This window comes from Anopheles coluzzii, chromosome 2 (genome assembly GCF_943734685.1).
Source record: "Anopheles coluzzii chromosome 2, AcolN3, whole genome shotgun sequence".
NCBI classification, from domain to species: Eukaryota; Metazoa; Arthropoda; class Insecta; order Diptera; family Culicidae; genus Anopheles; species Anopheles coluzzii.
Genome location: NC_064670.1, coordinates 94,308,741 through 94,323,809, shown reverse-complemented (window position 1 = coordinate 94,323,809; position 15,069 = coordinate 94,308,741). Strand labels below are relative to the sequence as shown.

At 42.3% G+C, this 15,069-nt stretch overlaps 2 protein-coding genes across 2 annotated transcripts in view; one reads left to right on the top strand and one right to left on the bottom strand.

Annotated features, from left to right (window-relative positions):
• Window positions 1–15,069, top strand: part of LOC120952542 (cell surface glycoprotein 1) — a 106,535-nt gene that overhangs the window by 86,408 nt on the left and 5,058 nt on the right. The gene's annotated exons all lie outside the window — the stretch shown is intronic.
• LOC120961374 (chymotrypsin BII-like) lies at window positions 9,597–13,149 on the bottom strand. The gene is made up of 2 exons (XM_040385085.2): window positions 12,456–13,149; window positions 9,597–9,655 (listed from the first exon to the last, which is right to left on the bottom strand). The coding sequence occupies exons 1-2, from the start codon at window positions 13,147–13,149 to the stop codon at window positions 9,597–9,599; spliced, it is 753 nt and encodes a 250-aa protein (XP_040241019.2).

Below are 15,069 nucleotides of genomic sequence, written 5' to 3'. Positions count from 1 at the left end.
TTGATTGTCACAAAATCCAAAATTTGCGATTGTGGTTGATCTAAAATTTACTATTGGGGTCCTTTCCGTTTTAAGTTCGTAGGCTGAAACAGTCTGTCCTACGTATGGGGGCACGGTCCATTCAAGGCTTGAACCCATGACGAGATCATATTGTTAAGTCGTACGAGTTGACGGCTGTACCACGAGACCGGCCCCACAGGAAAAACTAGGTCACCATATTTTATCGCAAGATTTTGTCGGAGAATCCTGTGACGCTATTTTTTTCTTGTTTTTCGCAAAATTTAGTCGCTATATTTTGTTGCAAACTTTGTGTCGAAAATTTTTCGGTCACAAAATTCTTATTCAGGATTTTGTTGGGTCTTTGCGATCCCTAGTCGCAACCTTCTTGGTACAGCCCATCGAACTCGCCAGACCCTGGTGGGCATGGAACTGCACAACTCAACCCTTAAAGTCCTTGTAGGCTTTCCAGAAGGAAAAAGAGAACGTGGTAGCCCCATGCCCTGGCGTAGAAGCGTCCAGATTGGTAGATCAGGATCACCATTGAATTTTAACAACGGTGTACAGAAAAATAGAAGCATTTTAAAATTGTTTTCTTTTCTTTTGTCTCTTTGGAATGAGTTATGATACTTTTATTAAACTAAAAACTGTTTTGATCGACTTTTTTAATGCTTCTTGACAAAAGACAATATTTCATGAGCTAACGCCCGCATCGAATCGGCATTTGTTTGCATACATTTAAGGCTGAAATAATCTAGGTTGAAAGTCTGAGGCTAATTTTTCGTGTGGTTTGATTTGGAGTATGGACATGATTCCAGCCATCAAGTCACAAACTATAAAACATCGGGCTAGTATCGTTAAATCCTCTATTGCCCGTGAAGACCTCGTAACACTCTATGAAACAGTAACTCGGCGATGAAAAAGTAACACTAGCACTGTTACAAGACTCAAAACGTTCTCAGGGAATGCGTATACATATTTTTCTTTCCTTTTCTGTGCCCTGTGCGCCAGTAGGAATGTTGTCCTGTTCGTTATTATGGTCTTAATATGGTCTTAATATTCGTCTTGATCTTGATCAATGGACTAGTTTACACATTGTATGTCCTCAGTACAAATCTCGAACAGCGATCATGTGTGGGCCACATTAAGAATTGTTATATTTGATGACTTATTTTGTAAATTGTGTAGTTATTTTGATATCTGTTTGTGTGTGTGTGTGTGTGTGTGTGTGTGTGTGGGTGTGTGTGTGTGTGTCTTTTATTATTAGCTTGATGTATGCTAAAAACTATTCAGATCAGATGATAGTGTTATATGTGTTTGTGAAAAATCTCCGTTGATCAACACCTTCACCAACGTTGGTGATAGTGATGATTTTCATTTTATTATTTTTCAAGTTAAAAAAAATATAAATAAATAAATATAATAAAATGAAAGAGTCTGCATAGTCTCAAGACTCGCGCGCAGTACATAAACTCAAGGTGTAACGGATAACTGACGTACAGGTCGGCAAGAGTTTATATCCAGCATAAGATACTGGTCAGAATGAAGTCCCCAGGCATCTACTCGCTTTTTTTTTTGCTTTTTGTTTAAAATTTATTCTTTCAGGAGATGCAGGGAAAAAGGTGGAACATCATCATTATCAACGTAGCTATCTCTTTTCTTATTCTAGGCACCCAAGCCTATAGGAATTACATATAATGGCGCGAAATAGCTTAAAAAACACACATGTTTTGTAATTTAATAGTTGTCGATTTACTTATGATAACATTTTCATTTAATCTCAAAATCTCAAAAATAATAATAAAATAATGTAATCAAATTTATCCATCATATAACCCTAGTCAATGCTCTACAAAAACGCTTTTACCGATTTTCTACGCAAACCATGCAGCAACCAACAGCAATAATAAATTTCCAACAAATCACAACGAACATAAATACAACAAGACAACTGACCTATCGACTGTATCTCACGGTACACTTACATACATTTGCACTTTCATTCATGGTTTCATTTTTAAAAGCAATCGCACGCCGAAAATATGCCTACCACAACCAAACCCGCACGTCATATTTGCCGCTCTTTGTCCGACTGCGATACTTTGTCCTGTGCGAAACGAAAAAAAAACAGCAAAAACGCAAGCGCACTCACGCGCGCCCATTTATTGTAGCGTTTATTCCAATCACAGGTTTTGCAGCTCCGGTAGCTCCCGGCCCTATCTTAGTTTCTTCGCGCAAAACATATTTATTCTGCAGTTATGGTACGATCGTAGAACATCACGCACGCAGATCTTGCTAGCGGCTGACCGATACAATGTATGTTCGGGACAGGAGCAGTGGGAAGGTAGGATGAAACTATTTCATACAGAGGCACTTTGTCATTCGGTCATGAATGCTCTGTTTGCCATGCATGGCAGGTCTGTCACCTCCAGCACTGTGTCTGTTGTTTGGGGAACGCAGCAATGGACTGTGTAGGAAAGTCTGTGAATGAAGATGTTCTCAGCTACCATGGTTTTACATTGGTATGATGTATGCTGGAACGGTGAGAGTTTTTTTTTTGTATGAATTATCATCAAATATTATTTCATATTTCAATTTTTTATTTTTAATATGTTTTATTTAAAAAAAAATATGTAAACTAGCACTATTTCTGTGCTAAACCGAAAACAATCCTCATTGAATGCGTTTTGCAATTAAAATAATTTAATCTAACCTTGAACTGTTTTGAAAATCAACTCCATTAAATTGTGGCTCAATAGCAACGATTACAATTACACACCTTATTTATTGATTGCCAATTATTCCAACTGGCGCAAAGATCCCACTGTTCTCTCACCACTCGGTCGCAACAATCCTATGTCCCAGGAAACATTTCACGATCAAGCGACACACACGTCCACCCGTCAACCGATGAAGACATTAAACTTCACCCCGGGTGGCTCATGCCTGCCACCGCTGCAACGCCTATCGTACGTGACCCGTTCGATCGTTGTCTCCAAACCCAAACCAAACCCCCGACCGACTGAACGGCGTGATAAAAATAAACCCACCTGTGGCTCGAACTAGCCGTTATGCGTTTTTAATTGAAACCTAACGCACCACACGCTTCATTGGCCATATCCCCCCCCCCCCCCCCCCCCTCGAGTTGGGAGCCGAGAGCTACGAAATTACTGGCCGAGAATGTGCAATGTGCATCGCGAAGAAGCACTCTGCGTGAAACGACTGCGTAGTCGAAAACCCCCAACCGAACCATTCAAAGGACAGCAATGCAGGCGTACGCGACGAAACTGTGCCTTTTGGCTGATTTTCTTTTGATTACATGAATAATTCACACGGTCAATTGGGAAGCTACCGGGGAGAGCTGCCTGCTACGGCTGACACAGTACGTTTATTCTCGTGAGCACATACGTGATGTTGAGCGGGGTGATACACCGGGTGAATTCAGTGCGGTCAAGAGCAGTCGGTCGAGCGGGCGGCTGGTTAATGGGAGCGCTGGTGAAACTATTTAGAATTTAAATTGGGCCAGGTTTAGGAAATTTCTTACACAGAAAACAAGGGTTTTTGAGGTCAGATTCGAGTAACAATTGTAGCTTTATTTTATGGTAGCTTTTATCAATTTAGTGTACAGAAACAAGTTTAAGAAATGTTTATAAATTTTAAAACAATAAGCAATATTAAATGCTTCTATTAGTCACATCATCGTATGGTAGAAAAGGATTTTACTTTGCCATTTTTAATATTTCCAACACCATTTCAATAGAGATGGTATGTACTTACAAGGCTAGCGCCAGTTCCTGGTTGTACGCTCGATACAGCTTTCCCGAGACTTCCGATTGCAGTTACAAATGCACTCACTGAACGTGAACCTGAACACCATTCCGAAACGCTTCGCTTCTAACCGTGCATTAAACTTTCCATAAGAGGGCACGGTACACGGTCAGGACACAGGCAGTAGAGTGCCGCAGCATGTTCGCAACCGCATTACTTTCCACACCATCGATCACGAGCAGCGGCAAAACCACAATTCCACACGTGACATTAATAACTGATCGATATGGTAGCAATTTGGTGATCTGTTTTTATGAGTTCAATCGCCAGCTACTCCCTTCTCCCAGCACTTTGGTGTGATTTAAATTTTCATTTTATGAACGAAATCGACTGCTTCGAGCAGTGTCATTTCCCCCGCCCAGGGCGCTCCTTCTCTAGGTCAGGAAATAGAAGCGATGTAGAATATTAATTTTTACTGGAGGATGGTACACACACTTTCATTGTGCCCGGGAGCGGCACGTCGTTCGATTTGGTCGTTCGGTCGGAAACGTTCGGTCAGTGTCACACACTTGAAGCGATTGAATGCACCTAAAAAAGGGCTTAAAGCTGGTTGCAAGGAACGCGTGGAAAGAGCGACTACAGGCAAAGCTTTAATTTTAACGAGTGAAAATGGACACTTGCTGGGTGTGAAATTATTCCCAACGGCGAAGAACGTTAACCACATTTCGAAGCCAAATTTCGGGGCCCAAATTGTACACGCCGCTCAGCCACGAACTCATATCAAATACACGTTTAGGGTAATTACCAACGCCCTCGTGCGGCTAATCGTGGAGTGTATCACGTCCCCAGGGGGTTTAACGATCTTGCTGCTGATTTCTTTTCGAAAAGGTCATTTCACTTTTCATCGAGAGTGTTTTAACATTCAGTGGGGCTGTGTGAACAAGAAATTCAACATTTGGTTGCTTTTTGTTGTAAGATTCTTTAAACATTACTTTTGTTCAGTGCTCGGCACAATTGCTCGTTTGATTTAGCATGATTTAGCAATGACATAAACGACCAGTCGGATATTTTTTGTTGTATGAATGCAAACAATTTAAAATTAAGGTATGCTCAGGAATTTTGTTATTTCAATTACAATACATCTATCGCTTGGCTAAAAATCAAACACATAGTCCGAATGGTCCACTATCCAGTCGCGATAAACTGATACACGCGTGTTTATATCGCGTTCGTTCAAATTGCACCTGTAGACCATCATCGTAAAACCGATCAGTATTGGTCCATCTTCATCCTCCACCGTCAATCCTGCTCCATCCACACGATTGCAGAAAGCACCTCCGATGAAACTGTTCGTGCAAACATACTCCTGAAGCAAGCAGTTATCATGCGGCAATACCTGATTGCGCATATAGCGCATCGTTCCATTGTAATGGTGTCCAAGTGATGTTCCCTCCATCATCTCGAAGGTGCGATTGTCGGACAATCGTGGCAGACGAATCGGTTGCACATATCGGTTCAGCGTCGCTGGATGCTCCAAGCGTATTGTGGCTATATTGTAGAACAATCCACCGCTGAACCTAGGGTGTATGCTGATGCTACTGTTCGTGAAGTCGATTACTTGTTGCCGTTCCCGGTCAGCTCCGTTCCGATAGCCCAGCTCTACGAAACCGTATGTTTTACCATTCCCAAGAATATTTTTACGCAAAACTTCGGCACTCGTTAGGATATAGTTGGGTGTAATCAGTGATCCAGCTGTTTGCACAATGCTTGATTCCCATGGTTTTGGATTCTCGTTATTAATGTAAACCAATGCATGGTACGGAAACTGACCAGCGTAAATCTCATATCCATCGCTGGAAAGTCTGTTTGTTTCGCTTACTATACGCACTTGATTCGTGTCTACTACATTTGGGCGGCGAAGCTGTTGATTGGATTCTTCTCCAGTACCTAACGACAACTGCAGCTCGTCGGTGTGTGATAAAACAATTCCTATTTCACACAGGCAAACGATGCCAAAAATAGCAACCACTTTGAAGATCTGCATTGTTTGACTTTCCTTCCACTTTCTCCGTTTTGGGAACACAACTGATAGCTACCATGTAATTACCGCTGCCTTATATACCTCTGATCAAAGCTGATGATAAAGATACGTTCTCCATTATCTGATAAGGTCTACGAAACCGTACCGTACGAAACCGTACGAAACAGTTTCCATCACTGGGAATCACTGGGACACAGATTTTTGGGTCTTTCTACAAGTGACACATTAATAAAACTATCTCAAACACGATCAACAGGCAACGATAAAAACAATCAATGCTTCTTACCGTACAACCAGACATATCGAGACAATTTCTCGTCGAGAGTGGCCAAAATCAACATGAATGTAACAATTCACGCCTAAATGTATGTACAAAGGCTGTTCTGGTGACAGTGTTGTAGTAATACTTCGTATCTCTTCCCAAAGGGTTGCGCTGGTTTCTCCCGTCTTGGTACGCTGCAGGACTCTAAAAAGCTATCAAGCGTAAGCCCTACGACGTGACCCTTGCTAGGAAAAAGCACTTACGATTGGAAGCTCAGGACAGAGGACTGCAAAACCCTCTCATCAGAAGTAAAGACCCGAATGGCGCATGATGAGGTTTGGGCTCGCGGCTTTGAGATAATAGCAGGAAAGGCATGATGGTGCGCCAGTACGGTAGGAAATGTACGATCTACGAGAACGGTAGAGATACGCACGAGCTCGGTACTGCGTTCATGGTGCTAGGTGCTGTGTAACAGAAGGTGATAGGGTGATGGCCGGTCAAAGCACGGTGCAGGTTGGGATTTGTGGCAGATTATTCAACCTAAGCATTATTAATGTGCACAGTCCGCACCTTGGGAGCACCTATGACAAAAAGGAGCTTTTTTATACGCAGCTTTAGAGGAAGTACGTCCGCTGCCCAAAACATGACGTGAAGATCGTCATCGGAGACCCTAATGTCCAGGTCGAAAAGGAGGAGACATATAAACCAACGATTGGAAGTTTCAGCGTCCTCCAGCTGACTAACGACAACGGCCTCAAGCTCATAAACTTTGCCTCCTCCAAGCACATGAGCATCCGCAGCTTCTTGTTCCAGAATGCACGCCGCCTTAGTTACACCTGGAGACACCCTAATGGCGATTCAAAGTCCCAAATCGAGCGGAAGGAAATATCCTGACAGACGAGTGCGAGCTGATCGAAAGGTGGAAGTGCTCAAGCGCCATCAAGCAGCTTAAGAGCAATAAGTCTCCTGGCAGTGATGAACTGGAGGCCGAGCTAGATGGGGCCGGAGGCTTACCGTCGAAATCAGCTGATCGTAAAAATCTGGGAGCGGGAAGAGCTACCGGAGTAGTGGAAGCTGGGCGTCATTCTCCAAGTCTACAAAAAGGGCGACAAGCTGGAATGCTCGAATTTTCGTGTCATCACAGTCCTCAATGCCGCCTAAAAGATGCTGTCCCAGATACTGTTCTGCAGACTTGCGCCCCTTGCTACAAATATCGTCGGTTACTAGCAAGCTGGTTTTGTTGGAGGCAAATCCACCACCGACCAAATTTTCACTCTACGCCAGATCCTCTACGCCAGAAGTGTCAAAAGCGCCAGATCGCTACGCACACACTGTTCATCAACTTCAAGGTGGCCAACGACACCATAGACCGGAAGGAGCTATGGAACATCATGCAGGGGTACCACTTCCCAGGGAAGATGATCCGGCTGTTAGAGGCCACCATGAACGGAAGTGCAGTGCAAGGTGATAGTACCGAACTTGACGTCGGAATCGTTCGAATTTCACAAGAGTCTGAGGCAAGGTGACGGACTCTCCTGTCTGCTCTTCAACATCGCCCTGGAAGGTGTCATTCAAAGCGCGGGGCTAGACAACGACATCCGTGACACGATCCTCTACCGGTCTTTTCAATTTCTTGGCTTCGCGGATGTCATCGACATTATCTCAAACGCGAGACAACAAGTATTGGATTGAGAATCAATGTGACAAAGACGAAGTACCTGCTTGCCGGAGACTCAGACTATCTGGGAAGCAGTGTATTAGTTGACGGCGACAATCTCGTGGTATTTAATGAGTTCCGCTATCTTGGGACGATCGCTACTTCGGACAACGACACCAGCAGGGAATCCGGAGACGCATTGTGCAGGGACAGACATTTACCAAATGTGGAAATTTCGCGAAAAAATCCACGGGTATTTGGATACCGTTCGATTATAGCCATGTTATAGATACCAATTACATCCAACAGTCAAAAACAGTTGTTGCGCCATTGAAAAAACACAATTTTCCCGGGAAAATTCCGGAAAAACGGCGAAAGCTGGCTGAATAAGATAGCTAGGCCATGTTATGAGGATCATCCCCACCAAGAATCGAGTGTCTACAAGGGAGGCTATAGCCAGGGACCGAGCATCCTGAAGAATGATTGTTGACCGGGCCATGTCACACCGACGTGCTCTATCGTGAGCAGACCAATAAGAGAGAAACAATCTAAAGGCCGGGCTACATTGATCGTACTCCTGAGTCTAATTTTGATTTTCACTAGCGCATCTGGCGGCGGCTGGTGGAAGCTTTTTTTGGTAATCGAGGGAATGGACCTGCTGGATCTCAAAATTAAGTAGTTTTTCCATCGTTTTCCATTGCAAAAGTGGATGCAATGCGTGCAAAACATGTGTATCAACGTTTTAAAAAACTTTTCTCCTCCGATTTAAGTAAAAAACATGGAAAATTAACGTATTTTCTGGAGCGGCTCCAAATTGTTTGGCAAAATGCTTCGGTCAGCCGCCGCCAGATGCGCTAGTGAAAATCAAAATTACGCGTGCGAGTACGATCAATGTAGCCCGGCCTTAATGCTCATAACTTTTATTAATCGTAATTTCGTAGGCTAAAAATCAAACACATAATTGGAACTGTTCTCTATCCAATCGCGGAAATGTGACAAACGCATGTACCAAATTGGATTATTTACAGAGCACCAGGAGATCGAACTCGTAACACCGATCAGTATGGGCCCACTTTCGTCCTCTACCACCAATCCTGCCCCATACAAACGATTGCAGAACGCACCTCCGATGTAAGCATTCGTACAAATTATTTGCGTATTCGTGTGGCAGTCATTTGTAGACATTATCTGATTGCGCAAATAGCGCATCGTTCCATTATACTCAAGCCCAAGTGATGTTCCCTCCATCATCTCGAAGGTGCGAGTGTCGGACAATCGTGGCAGACGAATCGATTGCACATATCGGTTCAGCGTCACCGGATGCTCCAAGCGTATTGTGGCAATATTGTTCAACAATCCACCGGTGAACTGAGGGTGTATGTTTATGCCACTTCTCGTGAAGTCGATTACTTGCTGCCGTTCCTGGTCAGCTCGGTATCGGTAGCCCAGCTCTACGAATCCGTATGTGTTTTCATGCTTTTCAATATTCATGTGCAAACCTTGCGCACAAGTAAGGATGTAATTGGGTGTAATCAGCGATCCACTTGTAAGCGTGGTTGATGCTTCACGGTCATTTTTAATGTTGACTACTGCATGGTACGGAAACTGGCCGGGGTAAACCTCATATCCTTCCGTTGAAAGGTTGTTTGATTCGCTTATCAAACGCACTTGATTCGTGCAGTTCTTCTTTGGACGATGCAGTTCTTCATTGGACTCTTCTTCGATATCAAGCGGCAACTGCAGTTCCTCGCCGTTTGATAAAATGATACCTATTTCGCACAGGAACACGATGACGACCGCTTTGTAGATCTGCATCTCTAGGCTTTACTTGCACTGGCACCAATTTGGGAATAAAAGTGATAGCTGTCCTTCTATTGCCAGTTCCTTATATACAACTTAGAGCTGATGGCAAAGTTACCTTCCCCATTATCTACAAGATGGAAAAAATCAGTATTGGGAATCACAGAAACACAGCCTTTATTGGTGTCTTCCTACACATTACACAGCAATAAAATATCTTAAACACGATCAAAAGAAGTCAATCAAAATGGCCAAAATAATCATAGCTTGTGTCATTATCTAGAGCACAATAATAATTTGTTCTGTCTCAGAAATAGCACAAACCATATCGAATACATCACTTGACACATTTCATCTACTAATAGATCTTAAAAACTAACTTTGAAATTACATGATAAGTATAAATAATGGAAATCCAACAGTCAATCTAATATTTAGTTCAAAACAGCGCCTGAAGGTATGCATTTGGCATAACGAAATCACCTTATATTCTCTATTTTGTTTATTACGGTTTATTATTGTTGTTTAAAACTTTTATTTATTTTTGAAAAGAGTATATGTATCAAATTAACTTTCTTTGTGTTCTTTCAAACCTTCATATAATATCAACAGACATACATCTCTGGTCAAGTCGTGCATATAAGTGTTACGAATATCTTCTTAATGCTTCGTTTAAAGAACTATCATAATATTTAGGTAATTACATATCGAATTAAACTTTTATTCAATAGATGTCATTTTGGGTAACCAATCTTAAATTCGGTACAAATGTTCAATTTGGACATTAACAACTCCATACATCAAGCTGTAAACGCAAATGAACCATCGTAAACACATCACCACTCAACAAGTGTTGACGTCATGTCCTGAAGCTCATCCATTTTGAACGGGATCCGCAAAAAAGGAGGTGTTCTTTGGCCCCAAAAAAAGCCCAACCAAACACACGCCAGCTACTGGCAAATGCACCCTGTGAGTACGGTTTTGGAATTTGACAAGAATGCGCACCCAAAGCACCAAGAGGAAGACAGAAGAAAAAACCGGAGCAGAACAGCAAAAGTATAACAGAAGTCTGATGATTCGTTTGGGTTTTGTTTTGTGTTTTGTTGTACTGCAGGTGCCAGGAATAAAACCAACCCCAAACTGCTCTACATACCGGGGCGTAGTAGTGCCAGCAACCGTAACCTATATTGAAAACTAGCGGGCTCAATAAAATATTCTCCACCTGTCCCGCGGATGGGAGGAAGCCTTCTTTGCAATGCAAAAACCGTTGACCGTTCCGGCGCTGAGCGAGGGGAAATCATTCCCTCCCTCACTGCTCTCCAACGGCCCTCAGGCTTCGAGCAGCACCTAATGGTTATTCTCTACCCAAAGGGGGGCGGTTGAGGCGATAGCTCGATCAACCAAAACAAAACAACAAAAAAACTAAATAAAAGCACCACCATTCTACAACACGACGGGTAACTGCAAACGCAGCTTGGTTTGCAAATGTTCCGTTAATGAAATTATTGCCATCAAAATGTGACGCGCAGCAAATGGCTCGTCCTCAAGGGGAGTGTGCGTTCTAGCGCCCCCTCCTCGCACACACTTTACTTACGGGGTAGGGCAAAAAGGGGGCTTCCAGGGCGGCCTGCCGACCGGCTGGCGTCGACCGAAACCACCAAACCCGTCACTTTTGAGTTCGCGTACCATTTCCTAAGGCAGGCGATCGAAACCGCGTCGGGTGAATAATTTATGAGTGCTAAAACTACATTCTTCATTCTATGCGCCTAGATGTGCTGCCGAGACAGACGACGAACGGAACGAGACGAAATGAAACAGAACGACATAAAACGGGGGAAAGAAGCAGCTAAACGGAGGCCACTTGTACGAAACTCCCTCGCACACGGTACGGTAAAGTCCTTCTGGTTCTGCTTCCTCCCACAAAAGGGTAGGTCACTTCCGATGCAAGCGAATGCATCCATCCACAAGCAAAAAAAGCTCATGGGTGCCCTTTTAGGACAACTTTCTTACAGTTGCATTGCTTACAGGGGCTGCCCAAGTGCCATCTCTTTCCTACTTCCAGCGAGCAATGGTGAAAGGATCCATCTTTTCACCTCCAATGCACCACAGGTGGACAGTTCTAGTTTTAATCACACACCGCGATTGGTTTCCATTAAGCCCTCGACGCCCTCTATCCAACATTGTGTGCAAATTGATTGATTAATGTGCATGGTGCATCATGTGAGAGATGGTTGTGGTTGGGAGGTAATTGCATTGCATGTTCTAGCTGCAAAAGAAACAGAACTGGTGCCTTTTGAAGCTGTGTGTGAAGGGCTAGACATACTTTCTTCATTAACATTCATGCAAGGTGTGGTAGCGATTTTATTATTTATGTTTGCTTTTAAATGGCGACTGTGAGTCAGACACATTCCACCGCAGGCCACCGGGGAGGGATTTTTTTCAATTTTTTTTTAAATAATAGGGAAGAAACACTTCAGGTGAAAATGGGACCTTAAGAAATTGAACAAACTGAAGTGTTGAAAAAACCTATAATATAGAAAAGCATAGAACAGAACACATCTAAACACTCCTCTTGACGTTGCAACACACTGACCGCATTGATCTCTCTGAAATACTTTAATAGACCCTCGCAAAAAATGGTCGTGGATAAATTTTAAGTTCTGTAAAAAATCAGTATGACACAAGGAAAATGTTAACAGACCAAACGTTGATACTTATTGCACGGTCGAGTCTTATATGTTTTATTATTTATTCATTTATTTGCTAAAAATCAAACACATAATTGGAACTGTTCGCTATCCAGTCACGTAAAAGTGACAAACGCATGTACAAAATGGAATTGTTTAGAGAGCACGAGTAGATCAAATTTGTTAGACCGATCAGTATGGGCCCACTTTCGTCCTCTACCACCAATCCTGCCCCATACATACGATTGCAGAACGCTCCTCCGATGTAAGCATTCGTGCAAATAAACTGCGTATTCATGAGACAGTCATCGTTCGACATTATCTGATTGCGCAAATAGCGCATCGTTCCATTGTATTGGCGTCCAGGTGCTGTTCCCTCCATCATCTCGAAGGTGCGAGTGTCGGACAATCGTGGCAGACGAATCGATTGCACATATCGGTTCAGCGTCACCGGATGCTCCAAGCGTATTGTGGCAATATTGTTCAACGATCCACCGGTGAACTGAGGGTGTATGGTTATGCCACTTCTCGTGAAGTCGATTACTTGCTGCCGTTCCCGGTCAGCTCGGTATCGGTAGCCCAGCTCTACGAATCCGTATGTGTTTTCATGTTTGTGTAAACCTAGCGCACACGTAAGGATATAATTGGGTGTAATCAGCGATCCGCTTGTAACCGTGGTTGATGCTTCACGGTCATTTTTAATGTTGACTACTGCATGGTACGGAAACTGGCCAGGATAAACCTCATATCCGTCCGTGGAAAGGTTGTTTGATTCGCTTATTAAACGCACTTGATTCGAATTCAATTCATTTGGACGATGCAGTTCTTGATTGAACTCTTCTTCAATACCGAGCGGCAACTGACTCTCCTCGCCATTTGATAAAACGATACCTATTTCGCACAAGAACATGATGACAACCGCTTTGTAGATTTGCATCGCTAGGCTTGCACTTGCACCGTTTTGGAAATAGAACTGATAGCTGCCCCTCTATTGCCACTGCCTTATATACATCTGATCAGAACTGATGGCAAAAATATGTTCGCCATTGTGTGATAAGATGGGACATTTTACAGCACTGGGAATCACAGGGACACAGATTTTATTGGTATCTTCCTACAAGTGACACAGTAGTAAAAATATCTCAAACACGATCAAAAGGGGTAGATAAAAATGGCCTGAATAATCAAAGTTTCTTTCATTATTTAGAGCAGCACTATGCATTTTCTGCCACAGCAAAGGTTCAAACTAAATAAAATGTATCACTTGACACATTTAATTCACTATTAGATCTTAAAAACTAGCTTCCAACGACCTCGCCAAAAAATTTTCGTAGATGAATTTTAAGTTCTATAGAAACAATGGATAATTAATACTTGTTGAACGATCGATTAATTGCAGTCTGTAAGATATCTCCAGAAGCATACGGTAGTATTTACAGGGTTTTCCAGGAGTTCTCATAGTTGTCGGACTCTTTCTTGACTCTTTTCTATTGGAAGTGAACTTCATATGTTGAAAATTGGACTCAATGGCACGCTTTTTGGACAGGTTTCTTGGAATTTCCTATTAGATTTGTCCAACAATGTTGGTATAGAATCGAATTCTCATTACATTAAGTTAATTTCACGTATGAAAGAGACAATGAAGTGTCGCGCAGCCCATATGACATTTTCGAGTTTAAAAATGAGCTGGCTTCCCAAGTGACATTTGCTCGAAATTGTTTTCCCATATCTGCTCGATTAGTACTCGATACGCCTGAAATTGTGGATTTGTGTGTGATCAAGTGTGTTGAAAGCGCTAAAATTTGATGAGTTCGAAAATTAGACTTCTATTAGCTTCTATCGATTGACGATGCCGACGAGCTCATTTTACACACATAGCTTTGATTGTTGATGAAAAACAAAAGCTAAATTTGCGTGACGTTATTTTATAAAAAATCAATATTATTTAAGTATAAAATGGCTACCTGACCAACTATAACGATAGGAAACATCATTTTCGAGCGAATCTAGAAAAAAACAACGAAAAAGCCGCATCACAGTTGATTTTAAAGGCCTTTTTCTAAATTCCCTTAAAGTGGTGCAGTTTAAGGGAAGTTTAAGGCTCCAGTTTAAGGGAATTTGCTCGAATTCTCGATTATTCGTGCTCGAAAATGTCAATTGGGTTATAAGCTATTTCCCTTAAACTGGCGCCTTAAACTTCCCTTAAACTGCACCAGTTTAACGGAATTTTAGAACAAGCCCTTTAAAATCGACTGTGATGTGACTTTTTCGTTGCTTTCATCTCTATCCTTAAGAAAATAACGATTCCAATTATTCTTACTGGTCGTTAAGTCATTTTACACCAAAAACACCGAATTTTCACAAAATAACGACGCGTGAAATGTGCCTTTATTTATCGTCAAATATTAAAGCAAATGAATCTAAAACGAATTGAACGTTATCATCATCCGATAGAAGAAGGTCATACACACGCACAAACGAAAATTTGACGCTTTCTACACGGTTTATCACACACAAATCCACTTTTTTTTTGTATTTCGAGTACCATTCGAGCAGATTATGGTTAAAAATTTAGAACAAATGTCATTTGGGAGCTATGAAAACTCCAGGAAAATCCTGTAAATTTATTAAAGTAAATCTCCTTTAAGTAAATTGGGCCGGTCTGGTGGTACAGTCATCAACTCGTACGACTTAACAACATGTCCATCATGGGTTCAAACCCCGAATAGACCGTGACCCCATACGTAGGACTGACTATCCTGCTATGGTAACAATAAGTCACTGAAAGCCAAGCTCACTTCACTAGTGGGTACAGGCAGGCCTTGACCGACAGTGGTTGTTGTGCCAAAGAAGAAGA